The 23,003-nt window shown below is 40.0% G+C and overlaps 1 protein-coding gene and 1 pseudogene across 2 annotated transcripts; one reads left to right on the forward strand and one right to left on the reverse strand.

Moving 5' to 3' along the window:
- FBXO45 (F-box protein 45) lies at positions 1 to 17,930 on the forward strand (the record flags this gene model as incomplete). The annotated part of the gene is made up of 3 exons (XM_080695911.1): positions 1 to 285; positions 15,352 to 15,708; positions 17,745 to 17,930. 3 exons carry the CDS (start codon positions 1 to 3, stop codon positions 17,928 to 17,930), a joined length of 828 nt encoding a protein of 275 aa, XP_080552037.1.
- On the reverse strand, positions 3,376 to 3,808 carry LOC308263117 (host cell factor C1 regulator 1-like; annotated as a pseudogene). Its single transcript has one exon. The product of its transcript is annotated as a host cell factor C1 regulator 1-like (transcript).
- Positions 17,931 to 23,003: the final 5,073 nt, after the last annotated feature.

Below are 23,003 nucleotides of genomic sequence, written 5' to 3' on the forward strand. Positions count from 1 at the left end.
ATGGCGACGCCGGGCCCGGGGGCCGGGGCAGCGGCGGGCGGCGCGGGGCCCGGCTCCGGGGGCGCGGGCGTCGGCGGCCGGCTGCCCAGCCGGGTGCTGGAGTTGGTGTTCTCCTACCTGGAGCTGTCGGAGCTGCGGAGCTGCGCCCTGGTGTGCAAGCACTGGTACCGCTGCCTCCATGGCGACGAGAACAGCGAGGTGTGGCGGAGCCTGTGCGCTCGCAGCTTGGCCGAAGAGGCTCTGCGCACGGACATCCTCTGCAACCTGCCCAGCTACAAGGCCAAGGTGAGGGACCCGGGCCCCGCCGCGCGGTCCGCGCTCGGCCAGGCTCGAGTCCGACGCCTCGCCGCGGCTCCAGCCTGTATGCGCCTCGCCTCCCCCCATAAGGATCCTCTTCTTTGGATTGAAGTTCTGCCCCTTGACTCACCCCACTTCCGTGATTACTTTTTTAAAAGACTAGATGGTTTCCCATCACTTGTTCTGCTTTCTTCAGTTTCTCCCCCTGAAGACAGACCACTAACTATTGTACCTTTTAATACTATCTGTGATCTTATTTTTCTCCCTGGCCTCCAAATAGAGTTTTATTGTGTTAGATCATCTCGGCTGCTTTCATAATGGGTTTAGATTCGAAGATCTTTGTATTCGCCTCACCTTTTCCCAACCCCTATTTTACAATCACATTTTCTTTATTTCACTCAAGTTCTTTAGTTCCCTTTAGTTTATTTCAGACGTATATGAGTGTGGTCCTTTGCACTCTGCCGACTTTGAAGATACAGAACATTTCCCCATTGGTACTGTAGAACTGTCATAATATTGCCTTGTTCTATACTATTATTGTCTCTCTGTGTGTGTGTGTGTGTGTGTGTGTGTGTGTGTGTGTGTGTGTGGTACTGGGGGTGGAACCCAGGGGCTTTTCTATCTCCGGGCTATATGCCCAGGCCTATTTTACACTTTATTTGGAAACAGGGTCTCACCGAGTTGCTGAGAGCCTCACTCAGTAGCTGAGGCTGGCTTCGAGCCCGTGTGATCCTCCTGTCTCAGCCTCCCAAGCGCGGAGATTACAAGCGTGTGCCACCATGCCCGACTATACTATTATTGTCTATTTCATTGCTAACTTTTTCATAATTCTACCTTGACAGTGTTTCTCTTGAATTCCATTTATCATCTAATGTGCTGATTCCAGTTTTGCTACTTCTCCCCGCTCTCCCCAGATTCTTGCTTGCCCATATTCCTGTTGCCTTCATAATACACAATAAAAATGCCAAGTAACAGGGTGATAGAGACAAGAAGATTCTTCGGGCCATTTAAACAAAGGTCTTGGGTGCATTTGGATGGATAACAGCTGTTGTATAGCAGTCACCAAGAACATATATGAAGCTGGATATTGTGGTGCATGCCTTGTAATCTCTGTACTTCGGAGGCTGAGCTTGGAGAATTAAAGGTTTGAGGGCAGCTTCAGCAACTTAGTGGGGTACTCTGCAACTTAGTGAGACCCTGTTTCAAAATAAAAAATAAAATAGGGACTGAAGCTGTAGTTTGGCAGAATGTGTCCCTGCGTTCAATACCCAGTACCAAAAAGGAAAAAGAAGAAAGAAAGGAAGAAAAAAGAGAAAATATATGAAATGGGAAAGAAAATAAATATAATGAGATGGGAAAGAAAGAAAGAACAAATGTATATGAAGGAGTAAGTCTGACCTGGAAAGTGGTAAACATAAAATCTACATTAATATCTAAAAAAGTTAAAATGTCCCTACCCCCTTTTTGGTACTGGGATTGAACCAGGATATTCTACCTGGACCCACCCAGCTTTACTTTTTATTTTGAAACAGAGTCTCACCAAGTTGTTGAGGCTGGCTCTGAATCTGTGATCCTTCTTAGTATTTCTAAGTACTGGGATTACAGGTGTGCCTTCGAGATATATTCCCAGCCTTATTTTTTATTCTTTATTTGGAAACAGAGTCTAAGTTGTGGAGGACCTCACTAAGTAGCTGAAGCTGTCAGTGAACCTGCAATCCTTCTATCTCAGCCTCCCAAGAATTGGGATTATAAGCGTGTGCTACCACACCTGGCTTTGTTTTGGTTTTATTTTATTTTTTGTGGTACTGGGGATTCTACCTCCAAGCTACAACCCCAGCCCTATTTTTTTATTCTTTATTTTGAAACAGGGTCTCACTGAATTGCAAAGGGCCTAAGTAGTTGCTGAGGCTGTCCACGAACTGCGATCCTCCTGTCTCGGCCTCCCAAATGCTGGGATTACAAGTGTGTACCACCACGCCCAGCTACTGGCTTTTATTTTGAAACAGGGTGTTGTTAGGTTGGTGAGAGTCTCAGTACTTGTTGAGGCTGTACTCAAACCTGTGGTCATCCTGTCTCTACCCTCACAAGTACTGGGATTACAGGTGTCTGCCACCATGCTAGGCTTAAAACATCCCCTCTTCATGCCAGCCTGCCAATGGGACTCAAATAGAAAGTAAACTTTTTCTCATGAAATAGGTGTAAAATTTACTCTTTATTAATATTAAGACAAGTTTCAGTTTTAATAAGCTATGAAACATTGTTGTTAAATATGTCAACTATCCAGTTTTTTTTTTCTATTATGTGAAATAACATTTATCAGGACAGTATTTGTACTTAGTAGATGGGTAATTACTACTAGTACTCATTGGTACATTGCTACCCTTTATATAGGAGAATGCAAGTTTGTTTTACTTTGCTTAAAGATAATCTGTTGAGTTTCACGAGGTTTTTTGGTAGTAAGGATTGAATCCAGGGGCATTTTACCTTGTGATTTATATCCCCAGCCCTGATTTTTATTCTTTGTTTGGAAACAGGGTCTCACTAAATTGTGAAAGGCCTCACTTAAGTAGCTGATGTTGGCCACAAACCTATAATCCTTCTCTCTCAGCCTCCCAAGTAGTGGGATTACAAGTGTGCCACTTCACCTAGCTGATGTTTTTTTTTTTTCTTAAACTAAATTTTTTTTCCATAAAGTTTGGTTTTGCTTATTTTAAACTATGTTTTTTTTGTTGTTGTTCATGAGTCAGATTCATATAACATTCATAATGTGTCCATATGAGTCAAGTTCTTCCTTCAGCTATTCAGTTTCCCTACTTGGAGGCAACTTGTATTACTATTTGTTTGTTTTGTATCCTTTCAGAGATACTTTAGGGTTTTTTATTTTGTTTTGTTTTTGGTAGTACTGAACCCAGGGCTTTCTACCTCTAGGATACACCACTAGCCCAATTTTTTTTTTAATTTATTTTTTTTCAATTGCTCAGTCATCTTTATTCACTTCTGGGGGGGTGGGGGCAGGGCTCCCTTCCCATCCCTGGGCTCCACTGGGCTGGTGTCCTCTGCTGGGGAAGGTCCTGGTGCCTATACACCCGGTCTGGAGGAACATAGACAGGCCTGCATCCCTCCTGGGGGTTGGTGGTCTCTAATGGGGAAGGAGGTGGGGGGGGGCTCCATTATATCCCCAGCTGGGGTTGTGGGGTACTCTGGGCCAGGTGTATCCCCCAGCCTCAGCAGCCGGAGGGCCTCAGGGATCAGACTTCCAGGGTAGCGCCAGAGAAGCAGCTCAGAGCAAGGGCTCCTGAGTGGGGGCAGGGCAGGGGGAAAAGCCACAGGGGGGGGGTGCAGTAGGGGTGGTCATTGTGTAGGCTGAGTCGGGAGAAGTGGGTGGCCATGTTCTCCTCAGACAGGAACTGCTTGCAAGGACTCCCTGGTGTCCAGGCCCCGTGTCACCCCCAGCGCGAGGCGCGGGTCGCGCAGGGGGGCCTCGCTCCAGGAGCTGATGCAGGATCCCAATTTTTTATTTTGAAATAGAGTCTTGCTAAGTTGCGGAGGGCCTCATTAAGTTGCTGGTGTTGACTATGAACCTGTGATCCTGCTTTCTCAGCCTCTCAAGTACTGGGATTACAGATGTATGCCACCATACCCAGTTCTTAAGTTTATAATACTTTGTTTACCTTTCTACTATATATACTATAGATATTTTAGGCTTGTACTAATCACAGGTTCATTCAGATGCTGTAGGATCTTTTCTGAATATCTTGAGAATGAAAGCTTAATTCAGAAGGAGTCAGTCTAGCAGGGAAGTTCTTAGACTAGTAGAGGAGGGAAAATATATAGAAATAACTAATAGGTGGCATACATTGCTTACTATTAGAAATATTAAAAAGTACACTAGCAGTTGAGTGAAAAGAGAAAGTTATGAGTTAAGTGGAAAAAGTTTTAAGTTGAGCCAAGTTTTAAAGATGAGATATATTTAAACATTTTATGAAAAGAAAGTATTCTGAACAGAAGAAGAAACAAAGGTACCATACTCAGTTTTACACATTATGGCAAATAAAAACATAAACTCTTACAGATGGTCTTTGCTTATGGACTTTATAGTCAAGTTGGAGGAATGAATACTAATAAAATAATTATATAGTTGTAAAACTGCATCTGGTTAAGTGCCATGAAGAACAGATACATAGTGTTCTGAGTGTCAGGGAAAGCTTTCTCATAGGAAATGATACATGAACCTGAAGGATAAGGATAAATAGTCCAACAAGAGAGAGAAGAGCTTTTTAGGAGGGAATTCAATAAGTATGAAGAACAGAAAAAGAGCCGAGCATGGTGGCACATGCTTATAAATACAGTACTTGGAAGGCTGAGACAGGAGGATCGCAGAGGTTTGTGACCAGCCTCATCTACTTAGTGAAGCTCTCTGAAACTTATGAGACCCTTTTTCAAAATAAAGAACAAAAAATAGGGCTGGGTGTGTAGTTGAGAGGGAATGCCCCTGGGTTCCATCCCCAGTACTGCAAAAAAAAAAAAAAAAAAAAGGAAAAGAAAAAGTCAGTATCAGGGATTAGTCATATAATGATTTTGCCTTTTTAGAAATTTTTCTCCCTTTGGTACTGGGGATTGAACCCATGGGCATTCTACCTTCCAGCTATATCCTAAGCCCTTTTTACTTTATTTATTTATTTATTTATTTATTTATTTATTTATTTATTTGTGGTACTGGGGATGGAACCCAGGGGCCTTCTACCTCCAGGCTATACTCCCAGACATATTTTATATTTTATTTGGAAACAGAGTGTCTTAAGCCAGCTGAGGCTGGCTTCAAACCCGCGCGATCCTCCTGTCTCAGCCTCCCAAGCATAGGGATTACAAGCGTGCACCACCACAGCTGGCTTTTACTTTTTATTTTGAAAGAGTCTTGTTAAATTGCTGAGGCTGGCCTTGAACTTATGATTCTCCTGTCTTAGCCTCCTAAATAATGGAATTATAGGCATGTACCATTATGCCTGGCATTAGTCCTTTTATTTTTTATTTTGAGACAAGGTCTTGATAAGTTGCCTAGGCTGGTCTCAAACTTGTGTTCTTCCTGCCCTAACCTTCCCAGTAGCTGGGATTATGGACATGTGCCATTGCACCTGGCTATTCTGCAGTGTTTTTTAGTTTGTTTTGTTTTTGTTTTGTTTGCAGTACTGGAGATTGAACCCAGGAGCATTCTACCTCTGAGCTACACCCCCAGTCCTATTTTTTTATTCTTTTATTTTGAAACAGGGTCTCACTAAGTTGCGGTGGGCCTCACTAAGTAGCTGAGGCTGTCTGTGAACCTGCGATCCTCCTGTCTTGGCCTCCTGCTTTTATTTTTATTTTATTTTTTGTGGTACTGGGGATGGAGCCCAGGGTCATTCTACCTCCGAGCTACACCCCTAGCCCTATTTTTTTTTTCTTTATTTTGAAACAGGGTCTCACTGAGTTGCAAAGGACCTCACTAAGTAGCTGAGGCTGGCCAAGGACCATGATCCTCCTGTCTCAGCCTCCCAAATGCTGGGATTATAAGCATGCACCACTATGCCCAGCCCTCCTGTGGTTTTTAAGAGGTTTTTTAAAAGAGTTTTTTAAGAGTTTTTTTCTTCCTTAATAGTACCGTGGATTGAACCCAAAGGCATTCTACCTCTGAGCTATGCTCCTAGCCACCTATTTTATTTTTATTTTGAAACAGGGTCTCACTAAGTTGTAGAGAGCCTCACTAAGTTGCTGAGGCTGGCCACAAAGATTAAAAGGTTTTATCCTTACCAGGTCTGATGGCGCAAGCTTGTAATCCCAGTACTTGGGAGGCTGAAGACAGGAGGACTGCAGTTTTGTAGTCAGCTTCAGCTACTGAGTGGGATCCTCTGCAGTTTAGTGAGACTGTGTTTCAAAATAAAGAATAAAAAAAATAGGACTGGAGATGTAGCTTGGAGGTAGATTAAAATCTAGATTACTGAGCTGTGGCGGTGGAGCAAAGCTGTAATTCCAGCACTTGGGAAGCTGAGACAGGAGGATTACAATTTTGAGGCCAGCCTCAGCAATTTAGCAAGACCCTGTTTCAAAGTAAAATATAAAATAGGGCTGGGGGGGGGTAGCTCAGAGGTAGGACCCCATGGGTTTACTGCATAGTACCACAAAAAGAAATGGGGTAGATTAGAGAGTGGGTGGTGAAGAGAACCTGACAGATTTAGGAAGTAAAATCTAAAGAATTGGGGAGGCTGAGGCAAAAAGGTTGCAGATTTGTGGCCAGCCTCAACAATTTAGTGAGGCCTTGCAACTTAGACACTGTTTCAAAATAAAAAGTAGCCAAGCATGGAGGTAGAATGCCCATGGGGACTGGGGCTGGGGGGTGGGGAGTAAAGTCCGGGCATGGTGGTGTATGCTTGTAATCTCAGTACTTGGGAGGCTGAGAGAGGAGAATCACAGGTTCATGGCCAGCCTTAGCTATTTAATGAGGCCTCTGCAATTTAGTGAGATCCTATTTAAAAATAAAGAATAAAAAATAGTGCTGAGCCGGGCATGGTGGACACGCTTGTAATCCCTGTGCTTGGGAGGTGGAGACAGGTTCAAAGCCAGCCTCCCTGGCTTAAGAGACCCTGTTTCCAAATAAAAATATAGAATAGGACTGGGAGTGTAGCCCAGAAGTAGAAGGGTTCCATCCCCAGTATCACCAAAAAAAAAAAAAAAAAAAATAGGGCTGGGAATGTAGGTTGGAGGTAGAATGCCCCTGGGTTTCATCTCCAGTACCGGAAAAAAAAGTAAGATAAGCTGGGGGTGTAGCACAGAGGTAGAATCCACCCCCCACACCAGGGTAGGGGGGTGAAATAGGAACAAGGAAGAAGAAGGTACCAAGAATGACTCCTAGGTATCTGGGTCACATAGGGATCACTTTGGCAAGATTTTAGAGGAATGTCAATAAGTTCAGTTGTGGTATAGTAGAATTTACAGCGTTCTTGAGACATCCAAGAAATTTTGGGTAGGCAGCTGTTATATTTTAGAAAAGAGGTCTAGGCTAAAGATATAAAACAGTTTAGTTAAAATGGATGAAGGAGGGCCTGGCTTGGTGGCACACGCTTGTAATCTCCGTGCTTGGGAGGCGGAGACAGGAGGATTACGTAAGGTTCAAAGCCAGCCTCACTGGCTTAAGAGACCCTGTTTCCAAATTAAAAAGTGTAAAAATAGGTCTGGGAGTGTAGCCCAGAGGTAGATGGGTTTCCAGGAACCCCAGTACCACCAAAAAAAAAAAAAAAAAAAAAATGGATGAAGGAGAAGGGTCAGAAATATGATTGTCAAGGTAAGCTGGAACTGTGTATATCATAGAGGGTCTTTTGAAATAGTTTTTAGTCTTTTGCTTGGGCTTTGTTCTCTAGTTTGGAAGAACTATGGAAGTTTGAACAGGAGAGTGACAAAAGCTGTACTTTAAAGAAACTAGGCCATATGATGAAATGAAGAGGACAGGGATTAGTGGATGTACCAGGGACACAGTGTAGAGGAGAGAGAGGAGTGTTGGGAGAACTATAATACAGGACAAATCTACATAAGAAAGCAGCTAACTGGGTGAGTGGGTTGAGGAAGAGGACAGAGTCAGAAGTTCCAAGGAGTTTGGGTAACAGGGAAGGGTAGAAACAGATTTGGGATTTTTTTTTTTTTTTTTGCGGATCTGTGGCTGGAACCCAGGGGCATTCTACCTCCAAGCTACACCCCCTGCCCTATTTTTATTCTTTATTTTGAAACAGGGTCTCACTAAGTAGCTGAGACTGTCTGTGAACTGCAGTCCTCCATTCTCGGCCTCCCAAATGCTGGGATTACAAGCGTGTGCCACCATGCCCAGCTATCCCAGGACTTTTTTTAAAATTCACTTTTGTTTTTATACTATGGATTGAACCATGGACATTCTACCTCCAATCTATACCCTTAGCTTTTTTTTTTTTTTTTTTTTTTTTTGGTGGTACTGGGGTTCCTAGAAACCCTTTTACCTCCAGGCTACACTCCCAGACCTATTTTATATTTTTATTTGGAAACAGGGTTTCTTAAGCCAGTGAAGCTGGCTTCGAACCTGCGGAATCCTCCTGTCTCCGCCTCCCAAGCGTGGGGATTACAAGCGTGTGCCACCACGCCCAGCAACCCTTAGCCTTTTTATTTTTAATTTTGAAACGGGCTCTTGCTAAGTTGTTGAGTCTGGCCTGGAACCTACAATCCTTGTCTCAACTTCTCAAGTACTAACCAATTTAGATTGGATTAGCTTTTTATTCCTACCCCCCCTTTTTTTTCTTTGGTAATGGTGATTGAACCCAAGAGTAGTCTACCTCTGAGCTACACCACCAGTCCCTTTTACTTTTTTTTTTTGAAGCACTGGGGATGGAACCCAGGGGCATTCAACCTCCGAGCTACACCACAGCCCTATTTTTTATTCTTTATTTTTAAACAGGGTCTCACTGAGCTGCAAAGGGCCTAAGTAGCTGAGGCTGTTCATGAACTATGACTCTCCAGTCTCAACCTCCCCAATGCAGGGATTACAAGCGTACGCCACCACACCCAGCTCCTTTTTTACTTTTGAAATAGAGTCTTGCTAAGTTGCTGAGGTTGTCCTTATACCTGTGATCCTCTTGTCTCAGCCTCCGAAGTACAAGTTTTGGGATTACAGGTATGTACCACCATACCCAGCTGGTATTATTTTCTTTTTTTTTTTTTTGTAATTTTATTTATTTTTATTTTTTTATTTTTTATTCTTTTATTATTTTTTTCCGATTTTTTTTTTATTGGTGCACTGTATTCATACATCATAGTGGGATACAAACTTTTGTAGACATACATGCACACATCGCCCAGTCAGCCCCCACCCGATCCCCACCCCATTCCCTCCCCATTCCTCCTTCCCATGCTTGGCTTAGTGGTTGACATCTAGTATTATAGCAATTTATCCAAAATTAAAAATGATAATCTCACATAACAGTTTCATTTGTCTGATACCAAGCTTTTGATGACTTAAAGATAACATTTCAATATTTCTTTTTACTTTCTTTCTTACCAGAGAATATTTTTTTTTCTATTTTTTTAGGTGAAACTATCATATATTTATATATTTATTTATCAGGAAAAAAACCTCTATCCTAATATGGAAAATGGACTCTAGATACCCAAAACGATCTTGAAAAGAACAAAGCTAGAAGATATATATTTTCTGATTTCAAACCATATAAAGCTACAATAATTGAAACAGTGTAGTACTGTTCTAAAGGCAGATATATAAACCATTGGAGTTAAATACAAGCCTAGAGCTAAATTCTTCCCTATATTATCAAGTTATTTTTGACAAGGTTTCCACGAACATTTGGTGGTGGAAATAATAATCTTTTAACTAAATATTGTTGAAAAATAATAATTAAATGGAAAAGAATAAAATTGGACCCTTACCTAATCCCATATACAAGTATTAACTCAAAATAGATAAAAGACCTAAATATAAATCTTAAGACTATAAACTTTTAGAAGAAAATCTGGGTCATAAAACCTCACAACATTGAAATTGTCAGTGATTTCTTGGATATGATTTCAATGGCACAGGCAACAGAAGAGTATACAAACTCCCTAAAAAAAAAAATATATATTGTATATCCAAAGACAATGTAAACAGAGTTAAAAGTTACTAATAGAATTGGATAAAATATTTCCAAATGCTATATCTGAAGGTATATTAATATTCCAACTAGAAATCCTAAAAATTAACAATAAAGGCAAACAATACCATTTAGAGATAGGTAAAAGACTAACATAAATAATGAATCTCCACAGATAACCAATCTTAGTTGTCTGTTGGATGGAAAATCTTGTTTCTCTGGTTCTGGTGTGTGTTACCTATTTCTTCTTTGTAGTTAATCTCTTTGAGTATTTTCTCTAGCACTGGTTTTGAAGACATAAATTCCTTCAGTTTCTGTTTGTCATGGAAGCTTCTTATTTTTCCATCTAATTTGATAGAAAGTTTTGCTGGGTAGGAAATTTTTGGCTGGAAGTTGTTTTCTTTCAGAGTTTGGAATATGTTACTCCAAGCCCTTCTGGCTCTCATGACTTGGTTTGGGAAGTCTGGAGTGATTCTAATTGGTTTGCCTCTGAATGTCACTTGGCCCTTTGTTTTTGTGCCTTTAAGATTCTCTGCTTGGCTTCCACATTGGTCATTTTGACAATTATGTGGCGTGGGGATCCTCTTCTCCGATCCTGTCTAAAGGGAGTTCTATAAGTTTCCTGGATCTGTGTATCAACCTCTTGCTCTATGTTTGGAAAATTTTCTGCTATTACTTCCTTGAAGAGATTGTTGATCCTTTTGGTATCACTTTCTTTTCCCTCCTCTATTCCAATTATTCTTATGTTAGCTCTCTTAAAATGGGCCCATATTTCTTCAATGTCAGATTCCTGCTGTTGGATATTTTTTTCTAGATTAGAAACTATGCGTTCATTTTTGGAATGATCATCTTCTAAGAGCGAGATTCTGTTCTCCATGTGGTCTAATCGGTTGTTTGTGCTTTGAATTGAGGCCTTTACTTCATTAATTGCATCCTTTATCTCTTTTTGGCTCTCTCTGAGTTCTTTTCGAAGCACCTCTATTATTTCTACAGTTATTTTCCTGATTTGATCTTCTAGAAATCTCTGATTTTCAGTTTTATCGGGTTCTGATGTTGTGGGGTTGTGGGCATTCATTGCTCCATTGTTATTCCTCTTTCCCATGATTTGGGAAGTTTGTGCCTTCTCAGGGTTCTTCCCTTGGGTCACTATGACTTCACTTAAGGTGTTCTGGATCTCGAGTCAGTAGTATCTCAGACCCCACTACTCCTTTACTGGGTTGTATCACAGAGTCTCCGACCCAGGGAGTCGATAGAGGCTGCTTTAAACTATGGGGGGTGCCAGGTTGCACGTTCTCCTATGGTGTGATATCTCTGCCACCGCCACTCCCCCACTGGGTCAAGTCCCAGGAAGTACAGTACTGGGATTTCTCCTCTGTGGCCTGCAATTTGACTCAACTGTTCTTGAGTTCGCAGATGTAGCTGTAGTGGACTCGTTGAATTCGCTGCTGCTGCCGCCGGTGGCAATATGGCGCCGCTGCTATGCCCTCGGCCGTGAGGCTGGCTTATTTCTTCTTGGTTTTGAGTTCCACTCTGAGTCCTTGCAGCGTGTGTTGAGCTCAGCCACTGGGAGCTTTAGATGTTCCCTGCTCTGAAAAATCCCCCCTGGCTATTCTGCAGCGGCTCACTTCGGCTTGCTGTAGCCGTCCGGTGAAGTCACCGCTGCCACCGGCAGTATGGCGCTGCTGCTGCGTCCTCGGGCGTGAGGCCGGTGTATCTCCTCTGTGGCTCTGAGCTCTGTTCTCAGTCCGCTTTCTCTCTGGAGCCTGGTGATTTTTTTGTTTCTCTGGTGATGGTGTTTTCTGGCTATGAAAGGCACTGATTTTGTGGTAATAGAGATTGGTTGTTAGCGGGGCTCTTAAGCCCCGCTTTTCTCGGTCGCCATCTTCCCGGAAGTCTCTTGGTATTATTTTCTTAAGTAATTTAGATAATACTTGTTTGGGGACATTTTTTCTCTGTCATTTACTTTTATGTTCTGATCATTTAGGTGCTTAAAAGTGTACAATAATAGGAGCAGACAGGAAAAACTTAAGAATACTTCTGTTTTATTACCTACTTAGAAAAACATGGGATACCAGAAACAAAGAATTTCAAAAAAATCTCTTTTCTGTAGCTCAGCAGTGAAACAGTAAAATACTGGCTAATAGTAAATGAGCACTTAATGAGGTAATTGGATGCTTTTTTTTTTAGGCTCCTTGCACTAAGTAGCTGTTGACTTTCAGGTCTGTGTCCTTATCCCTAAGTTGAACTAAGTGACATAAGGTCACTTTCTGATGCTGTGACTCTGGAGTTGATTTCTCAAGTTAACTAAAGCAGTACATTCTAGTTCTCCACTATATTTGGGTAGTTTAAATAAAGTTAAGAAGGGATATTTATTGTTTTGTGGTACTAGAGATTCTACCTCTGAGGTACACCCCAGCCCTTTTAATTTTTTGTTTTGAGACAGGATCTCACTAAGTTTCTGAGGCTGGCTTTCAACCATCTATCCTCTTGTCTCAGTCTCCCAAGTAATGAGATTGTAGATGTGTTCCACCATGCCTGGTTTCTTGTTTTTATATTTTGCATTGCTGGGGATTAAACCCAGGACCTCACACATGCTAAGCATGTGCGTTACCACTGAGCTATGTCTCCAACCAAGAAGAGATTTTTTTTTTTCCAGTGCTAAGTTTTGAGCCCAGGGCCATTCTACCCCCAAGCTACACCCCCAGCCCTATTTTTTTTTTTTTTTATTATTCTTTATTTTTGAAACAGGTCTTACTGAGTTGCAGAGGGCCTCACTTAAAAGTAGCTGAGGCTGAATGTGAACCTGCAACCCACCTGTCTCAGCCTCCCAAGTACTAGGATTACAAGCGTGTGCCACCAAGCCCAGCTTGAAAGGAAATTTTTTTAAAGTGACATACAAACCAAAAGTGTTAAATTATTTAAAAGTTGCTATTACTTGTATAGAGAAACTGTTTTGGACATTTAAAAGAATCTTGTAATTACAAAGCATCAACTAACCTATTTTGTTGGTAGTTACTATATACATATTTTTGTGTGTGTGTGTGTGTGTGGGGGGGGTACTGGGGATTAAACCCAGGGCATTCTACCTTCAAGCTATACCTCCAGCCCTATTTTTATAGTACTAGGAATGGAACACAGGGGCATTCTCTCTCTGAGTTACAACTCCAGCCCTATTTTTTATTCTTTATTTTGAAACAGGGTCTCACTGGGTTGCAAATGGCCTCACTAAGTAGCTGAGGTTGTCCACGAACTGTGATCCTCCTGTCTTCGCCTCCCAAATGCTGGAATTACAAGTGTGCACCACCACACCCAGCTCTATTTTTTTATTCTTTATTTTGAAACAGTTCTCACTAAGCTGCAGAGGGCCTCACTAAGTAGTTGAATCTGTGATTACAAGGGTGGGCCACCATGCCCAGCTGGTAGCTACTTTTAATGATTCTTTGTAAGCCTTCTGGCTGAGTTTGGATGCTATCTAGAGGATTATTTGATTTGGTAAAAAGAGTGGTAATGTCTTAGTGTATGAGTAATGCCAACAAGTAAGCTAAGGTTCTAAGGTAGTTTGTGGTTACTAAAATTTTTATGAGCTTTAGAGCCTCTATGACTAAAGTATTTATTTTATGTAATATATAATTTTTTTTTGAGGTGCTGGGGATTGAACCCAGGGCTTTGTGCATACTAGGCAAGTGTTCTGCCACTGCACTACAATAGCACCCTAAGCCCCAAATATAATTATTATTATTTTTTGTGTGTGGTACTGGTGATGGATCCCAGGGGCATTCTACCTCTGAGCTACATCCCCCATCCAATTTTTTATTCCCTATTTTGAAACAGGGTCTCACTGAGTTGCAAAGGACCTCTCTAAGTAGCTGAGGCTGTCCACGAACTGTGATACTTCTGTCTACGCCTCCCAAAATGCTGGGATTACAAGTGTGCATCACCATGCCTGGCAATATCATTCTTTTTGATGGCAGCATTACCTATATGAAAACTATGCATCTTGACCTACTGGAGATTTATTTTGTTTGTTTTTTGGCAGGTCTGGGGATTGGAACCCAGGGGCATTCGACCTCCGAGCTACACCCCCTCCCTATTTTTTATTCTTTATTTTGAAACTGGGTCTCACTGAGTTGCAGAGGGCCTTACTAAGTAGCTGAGGCTGTCTGTGAATCGCGATCCTCCAGTCTCAGCCTCCCACACCCGGCTTGACCTACTGGAGATTGAACTTGGGAATTCTACCTCTGAGCTGTGCTCCCTGCCCTATTTTATTTTTTATTCTGAAACAGATTCTCACAAAGTTGCAAAGGCTGGTTGCAAACCTTCAATCTCCTTATCTCAGCCTTCCAAGTACTGAGATTACAAGTGTGTACCACCACATCCAGCTATCTCTTAACTTTTTGACATAAAAATATCAAACAAAAGCAGAGACAATAGTTGGATGAACTTTCCTATATTCATCACCAAGCTTTACCAATGACTCATGACAAGTCTGGTTTCATGTTTACCTCATACACTCTCTCACTCTGCCCCTGGATATTCAAAGCAATTTTTCACATACCATTATTTCATCCATTAACATTTCAGTATTTGCTCTAAAATAGAAGGATTTTTGTATATATCTTTTGATGTTTTAAGAACCCTAGAGAATTCACACTGTAACCTAGAATTTAGACAGTGATAAGACAGTTGGAAATTACTTGTTTACTTATACATTAATGTATGTATTTAAGAGGTAAGGTCTTGCAGTTTGGGGCTCCAGTGATCCTCACATTTCACCCTCTCAAGTAGATGAGACTATAAGTGTCTGCCACAGCGCCCAGCTGGCAGCTTTTTTTTTTTTTTTTTTTGGTGATACTGGGGTTCCTGGAAACCCTTCTATCTCTGGGCTACATTCCCAGACCTATTTCATATTTTTGTTTGGAAACAGGGTCTCTTAAACCAGCAAGTCTGGCTTCGAACCTGTGAGATCCTCCTGTCTCTGCTTCCCAGGCACGGGGATTATAAGCATGCGCCACCAAGCCCGGTGATGGCAGCTATTTTAAATATTATATATCTTAGATTAGCATTATATCCTGAAGCTTTAGCCATTATTTGGAAATGCTCACTGTATTATTTTTGTTTTGGCGGTACTGGGGATGGAACCCAGGGGCCTTCTACTTCTAGGATACACTCCCAGACCTATTTTATATTTTATTTGGAAACAGGGTCTCTTAAGCCAGCTGAGGCTGGCTTCAAACCTGTGGGATTCTCCTGTCTCAGCCTCCCAAGTACAGGGATTACAAGTGTGTACCACCACGCCCGGCTTGTATTGTTTTTAAATGTATAGATTTCTTAATTAAAACATTAGCCTGACATTTGGGTACTTTTTAATATTTGAGAAAAATAAAATTCTGTTTCTTTGGTTTATTTCTCATCTTTTTAGGTACGTGCTTTCCAACATGCCTTCAGCACTAATGACTGCTCCAGGAATGTCTATATAAAGAAGAATGGCTTTACTTTACATCGAAACCCTATCGCTCAGAGCACTGATGGTGCAAGGACAAAGATTGGTTTCAGTGAGGGCCGCCATGCATGGGAAGTATGGTGGGAAGGCCCTTTGGGCACTGTGGCCGTGATTGGAATCGCCACGAAACGGGCCCCTATGCAGTGCCAAGGTTATGTGGCATTGCTGGGCAGTGATGACCAGAGCTGGGGCTGGAATCTGGTGGACAATAACCTGCTGCATAATGGGGAAGTCAATGGCAGTTTTCCACAATGCAACAATGCACCAAAATACCAGGTGAGAAACTGGCTGTTTTTCCAGGTCTGGGCATTTGTCATATCATACTTTAATTTGTTTTAAATTTATAGTTTTTCGCCGGGCGTGATGGCGCAGGCTTGTAATCCCCGCACTTGGGAGGCTGAGACAGGAGGATCACGCAGGTTCGAAGCCAGCCTCCACTGGCTTAGAGACCCTGTTTCCAAATAAAAAATATAAAATAGGTCTGGGAGTGTAGCCCGGAGGTAGAAGGCCCCTGGGTTCCTTCCCCAATACCACCAAAAAAAAAAAAAAAAAAAATTGACAGTTTTTCTATAGCAGTTCCATCTTTCATGGTAACTTTTAAATACGTGACATAAATGATGTATCTCAATAGTTGTTGCTCATACAAATTCTGCCTTGAGGAATCCATCTTTGCTCTAGCTTAGGTGATAGAAAACATTTTTCCTGTTTAGGGCCAGAGGTAAATATTTGCAGTGTATATGGTCTCTGTCACAGTGTTCCAACTCCATTGTTATAGCATGAAATGAGTTGTAGATCATATGTGAATAAATGATCATACTTGTGCTCTAAGGTGTGATATTAGGGCTCAGGGCAAATTTGGGCCAGGGGCCCAAGAATTGGGATTACTAGTGTGTACCACCACACCCAGTTATTTTAACCATTTGTAAGCATACAATTAAGTGACATTAAATACATTCACAATATTGTGTAATTGTCATTGCTGTCTATACCTGAAACTTTTGGTACTGGGGATTGAACTCATAGGTATTTTACCTCTAAGCTACATCCCCCAGCTGTATTTTACTTTTATTTTATTTATTTATTTATTTATTTATTTATTTATTTTTGAGGTACTGGGGGTGGAACCCAGAGGCTTTCTACCTCCGGGCTATACTCCCAGACCTATTTTCTATTTTATTTGGAAACAGGGTCTCACTAAGTTGCTGAGAGCCTCACTAAGTAGCTGAGGCTGGCTTCGAACCTGTGCGATCCTCCTGTCTCAGCCTCCCAAGCGCGGGGATTACAAGTGTGCGCCACCACACCTGGCTTACTTTTATTTTAAAATAAGGTCTCACTAGATTGATTAGAGTCTCACTATTTGCTGAGGCTGTCTTCAAACCTGTGATCCTGCTATCTTAGCCTCCCAGGTACTGGGATTACAGGCATGTGCCACCATGCCCTTGCTCACCAAAACTTTTTTATCACCCAAATATAAACTGTACTCACTAAAACTTTTTCATCACCCAAATATTAACTGTACTCACTAAACAATAACTTCCCCCTTTGCCTGCTTCTCAGCCTCTGGTAACCTCTATTTTCTGTCTATTTGATTATTCTAGGTACTTCATATAAATGGAATCATACAATATTTGTCTTTTTGTTTCTGTCTTATTTTACTTAGTGTAATGTTTTCATGTTTCATCTATGTTGTAGCATATATTAAAATTTTATTTTTTATGGCTGAATACTTGTAGGTAAATCTATAATTTGAGAAAGTAATTTACATAGAGCCCTTTTGGTAAAATATACCAAGTTATAGGTGTTAGTGTTAACTTCCTTAAGAAAAGTTCTTAAAGAGTAAAATCTAGGGAATATTTAAGTTGTTAATAATTAAATGTGGATCCCATGTGAGTCTTTAAAAAATGATTAAGCATTTGTGGTAAGAATGATATATATTCTTTCTTTTAGAGGTTTCTCCCTAACCAGAAAGTTTCCCTTCTGATTTTTATAGATAAATTTTAGATATATATTCTTTTTTATCCCCTGCGGTACTGGGGATGGAACCCAGGGGCATTCTATCTCCGAGCTACACCCCCCAGCCCTATTTTTTATTCTTTATTTTAAAACAGTGTCTCACTAAATTGCTGAGAGCCTCACTAAATAGCTGAGGCTGTCTGCGAACCTTAATCCTCCTGTCTCAGCCTCCCAAATGCTGGGATTACAAGTGTGTGCCACCATGGATATATATATTCTTAATAATATTTTCAAAAAAATTTTTTTAGCTGTGCCTTTAGTGGATTTTCTTTTAACCTTCTTTTGGTGTCTGTTTGCAGATAGGAGAAAGAATTCGAGTCATCTTGGACATGGAAGATAAGACTTTAGCTTTTGAACGTGGATATGAGTTCCTGGGGGTTGCCTTTAGAGGACTTCCAAAAGCCTGCTTATATCCAGCAGTTTCTGCTGTATATGGCAACACAGAAGTGACTTTGGTTTACCTTGGAAAACCTTTGGATGGATGACAGTGGCTTTCTTGTGATGACAGACAGAATGGAAGAGAGATCTACTTGGTGAAAGTAGAATCATGAAGTGACAGTGTCACGTGCATGTCCAAGAAACATCCTGAAAAAAGCCACGAAGTTGTAAACTGGAGAAGCAGCTCTACAGCAGAGATTATCTTAGCGTTTCCTCTTTCCACTGGGCCAGAAAAATCCTCAGGGTTGCAGTTGGTTGAGTGGGCAGTTGACATATGCATGTTGCAACAGATTTTGTCTCTTATGTTAGCAATGTGTTATTTCCAACTTAAAGGTGAGATTTTAGGGACGCTGTAAAAGGGATAAGGAAATAGTAAGATTTTTAAGTAGTGTGTTTGTGAAGAAAGATTGATACCATCTTACAACTGCCTGTTCTTTCTCCAGTCCCTTTTTTTTTCCAGCCAGCTTGACTATTAGAAAAGTGTGAAACTGGTTGGGTTTTATTTAATATTTTTAATATATTGAGAAGCATGGTCTGCCTGGACTGCACTTCTCTAACAATGAGAAATAAAGTTGTGCAGCTATTTTAAAAGTTGTATATACAATATGTGTGTAAAAAAAATGTAAAAAAAAAAAGGAACAAAGGGGTTGCTTTGTTCTATTTCAGTTTCTCTAAAACCACTACATGGTACAAAATTAGAATAACATCTAGGGACAATTGGGTAACCACAAAGGAAAGAATTTTAAGAGAAGATGCATTGGTTCATTATCTTACTTTTGGCTTAATGTTCCCATAGCTGTTACAGTCTGTTGTTTGCTTCTAACCATCAAATTATCGTAAAGATTCCTCAGTCTTCTGGCTAAAGATGAAGGGAAGGCAAATTCATTATTCAGATATCAGTAAGGATGAGCTAAACGTAATAGTAATGCACATCTTTTGATACCAGGTTTTATTTTTTGGCCTTCTGAGAAAGTGTCATAACACAGAACAATGCTATGTCACATATAAAAGCTATAAGTCATAAACCCTAGAAAAAGAATTGATGAATGGTTCTTTTATTTTCTAACTTTATAGTGCTGTAGATACTATAAAAATGTTTTAATTTCATTGTTTACATCATGCAACAAACTAAGCCTCGAATTCTTCCTTGGGGCGATCAAGAAAATGTTTACTCACCATCTGACACAGTGCCAACCTGAAACCAGGTGGAGAGTATTCTTAATTTTCTTATAGAGAATTGCCCCTGTGGGACTTGAAACACAACTTCTGTGCTGAAAACTTCAGGTTGGCAGTTTTTTGAAAGTTTCATTGGAGAAGAGCTTAACATGACTTCCTATTTTGGCTGATAAATTTTATTTCTCTTCACTAATAATCTTGAATTAATCATACAACACATGAGCTGAAAATTTTCTTTTCTTTAGAAGAGAAATACACATCATCTTTCTATATGAAAGTATAAATTGTATGGTTTCAGATACATAAGAATTGATGAAGGCAAGTGAAATGTTTATAATTTTTAGATTATTATATGTATATTTTATTTTGAATCTAATAAAATTAGGTACAGCAAGCAACTTGCTGGGATTCTTGGGTTGCTACTTGAGAGTTAAAATCATCAATACTCCTGTAAAACAGGATATGTCAGCCATAGAACAAAAGATCTGTTGTTGCTATCTGAAAGGTTTACAAGTATTTATTGTGAATTTGCTAGGTTGTTTGAAAAGATGAAATTTAAGATTCTTTTTGCTATCTACATCAAGAAGAAGCCTCCTTGTAGAGAGTGAAATTATGTGTTAAATATATTAGAGAATATAGCTGACACAAATTGATTTTTCTTGGTGGAGAACAACTCAATTTGGTAAAGTTTAAAATTTGATTAAAGAAGAGAGGTTCTGAAGATGAAGACTGGCTACTTAGAAAGTGATGAAGTCCTTTAAATACTTGTTGCCTTTTCAGATTGTGACTTGGCCAATTCCAAGAGTTTTTGCTGAGAATTTTGTTTATAACTTCTGTTTTGTCTTGTTAGTAAACATTCATTTACAACACAGTTTTGAAGGTGCTGACTGGAAAACAAAAACACATGGTTATTCATTCCATATGGAACCCAGAGTCAAACAATGGCCTAAATATTTAATGACAAGCCATTCTTATCTCAAATATTTGAATACCCTAATATCCCATTTGCAAGTTTTGTAAAATAGAGGTTCATAGCATGAGCACCAGGAAAATGACAAGCCTTCATTTATAACCTGGTAAATGACTTTGTTGCTAGAGACCCAACAGTGGCTGTCCAGATTATTAAAACAAACTGCTGCAATGTTCCAGGAGATCTCTTTTTTAAATCACTTAGGTAGAACACAGTTGTACCTGAAGATTGAGTATAAATTACCCAAACCAATGGTTCTCAATGTTGGCTGTACTTTGGAATCACTTGGGAGTGTTTTATAAAGTATTTGTCTTGGGTCCACGATGTTAACATTCTGATGTTGGTCTGGGATATGACTTGACTATAGGGTTTTTAAAAGCTTTTTGGTAATTTCAGTATACCATCAAGATTGAGAACCATTGTTCTAAAATTCACCTAGATTTTTCTCATCTGCAAACTAGAGAATTCTTGCTCCCTCCCTTCACTACCTCACCAGGATATTGAAGGTAAAGGAAGAAAAAATGGGAAAGTGCTTGCGCTGTGGATGAAAAGTGCTATTGAAAAACAAAGTGGTATTTGATGTATTTCAACTGCAACTGTGATCAGGAAAAAAATGTGTAATTGAATTGACTGTGTTGCCTTGGAAAACTGGGAGTTCTTTTCTTTGGTTCTTTAACGAAGCATGCAGATGTGAAAGCAGACATTACTATTACTCTTATTCACACCATCGTCTTCTGTCATACTTGAGATAGATTGTTTTTATTATCTGGTTTTACATAGGAAAGAAGTACCAGTAGGCTCAAAGTCTGTAATATTCATTGGCTCATAATTCATTAAAACTTTTCATACAAGGAATTCTGTGGTTAGTAGATATCATTTCATAGTTGCCATTGTGTTTTCATTTTACTTTGAATGTTAAGCCATTTATTTCATCTCATTCTTAAATTAAGATTAAATACAGATTTGCTAAAGCAAGTAGGTTTTGCCCAACTGCAGTATGTGAAGTTATGGCTAAATAATGAGGCTTTTTTTTTTTTTTTTGTGGTACTGGGGGTGGAACCCAGGGGCTTTTCTACCTCCAGGCTATACTCCCAGACCTATTTTTATATTGTATTTGGAAACAGGGTCTCACTTAGTTGCTGAGAGCCTCACTAAGTAGCTGAGGCTGGCTTTGAACCTATGCGATCCTCCTGTCTCAGCCTCCCAAGCACTAGGATTACAAGCGTGCGCCACCACGCCCAGCAATGATGAGGCATCTTCTGCCTCTTAGGTATGACTTGACTGGGGAGTTTAAAAAATAAAGCCCTAATCCTTATAGAAATTATTATTATAATTAACTTTTTTTTTTTTTTTTTTTTTTTTACTGGGGATTGAACCCAGGAGCATTCTACCTCCCATCTACATCCTCAGTCCTTTTTACTTTTCACTTTGAAACAAGGTTTTCCAAGTTGCCGAGGCTGGCCTCAAACCTGCAATTCTACCATGCCTGGCTTTATAATTGTTAACCCAAGTCCCCAAACTATTGTTTATATAGACTGTAATGTTAGTAATTTTTTGAATAATTTAAAGAAATGAACAGCTTGGTAGAAACTTAAGGTGTTTTAAAGAATGTTAAAAAGATTACTTTCCAGAAATCAAGACCACCACAATTGGGACTGATAGACACGACCACTCTGAAGCCTTTATTAGGAAGGAAGGGCCCACACTCAATCCAAATTCTATCCTCATAAACATTCCTCAGTTCCTCTCCTGAATGTAACCCCTCCTTCCTTGAAATTTCTTTAGTTTTATATTTTATCTATATTTAACTCATGCTATATGAATTTATATCTTTTATAAAATTATTTATTTATTTATTTATTTATTTATTTATTTATTGGTGTCTTACCTCCCTAGGATAGTAACTTGATGGACTCACCATATTCACATCTCTGAGCTCAGTAGGCAGGTGCTCACATATTTGTTGAGGAACATAGAACTATGTAGGAAGACAAGCTCCTCTGAAGTTACAGGCCATCTTAGAAGAGGTAGATGAGAAGGAAACTGTATATCCTAGTCCAGATAAAGTGGAAAAGAAAAGGGATAAAAACCTGAGGCTAGTGAAGAAAAAGTAATTACTGTGAATGCCTTTTAGTCATTCCCCTTTATTTGTAAATATTGGGAAACTGGTTTTTAGTTCTTGGTGTAGATTTCATATTTGTTTAGAATGAAATTAGAATTCTGTATTTTAATTTTTTGGAATTTCATTGTTTGCCTTAGTTTCCTAATAAAAAGCTAAAACAAATTTTAACCACCTGTGATTGCTTACAAGTTAACAGGAACATTTTTCCACATTGCTCAGAAAGAAAAAAAATGGGGTACATTCGTAGCCAGGGGTGGTGATGGAATTAACCTGTACATCCCATGGCTTTTAATAAAAGAATTTTCATGTCCCGTGTTTAGAAGGGATCACGGACAGGGCACAGTGGTTCTCTAGGTCGGACTGGTTCTGCCCTAAGCTAACCATTGGTAATGCAGTTGTTTGCCAAGAGTTCTAAGAGGCAGGCAGGCTCGTCCTGGACTGGCTGCACATGTGCTCTTGTGATCTGAAAGAAGACAATCAGCTGAAGATATTAAGTATATGCTAAAAGTTATGCAAAGCATTTTTAGCTTTCCAAGAGAAAAATAAGTAGGTGTAAATTTCTGTATTTATCTTTTTGTTTAGTGAAATGACACCACAGGCAGCTTTTGAATCTGTTGTCCTAGTTTCTTTTTTGGATATTCCCCCAGACCAATTGCTTTTTTATGCGGTAGTACTGGTTGAACTCAGGGATATTCTAACTCTGAACTCCACCCTCAACCCGATTTTTTATAAATTATTTTATTTTTTGCAGGTCTGGGGATAGAACCCAGGGACATTTAACCTTTCAGCTACAACCCCAGGCCTATATTTTATTCTTTGTTTTGAAACAGTCTCACTAAGTTGTGGAGGGCC

This window comes from Muscardinus avellanarius (genome assembly GCF_963383645.1).
Source record: "Muscardinus avellanarius genome assembly, chromosome: 5".
In the NCBI taxonomy this organism is placed as follows: domain Eukaryota; kingdom Metazoa; phylum Chordata; class Mammalia; order Rodentia; family Gliridae; genus Muscardinus; species Muscardinus avellanarius.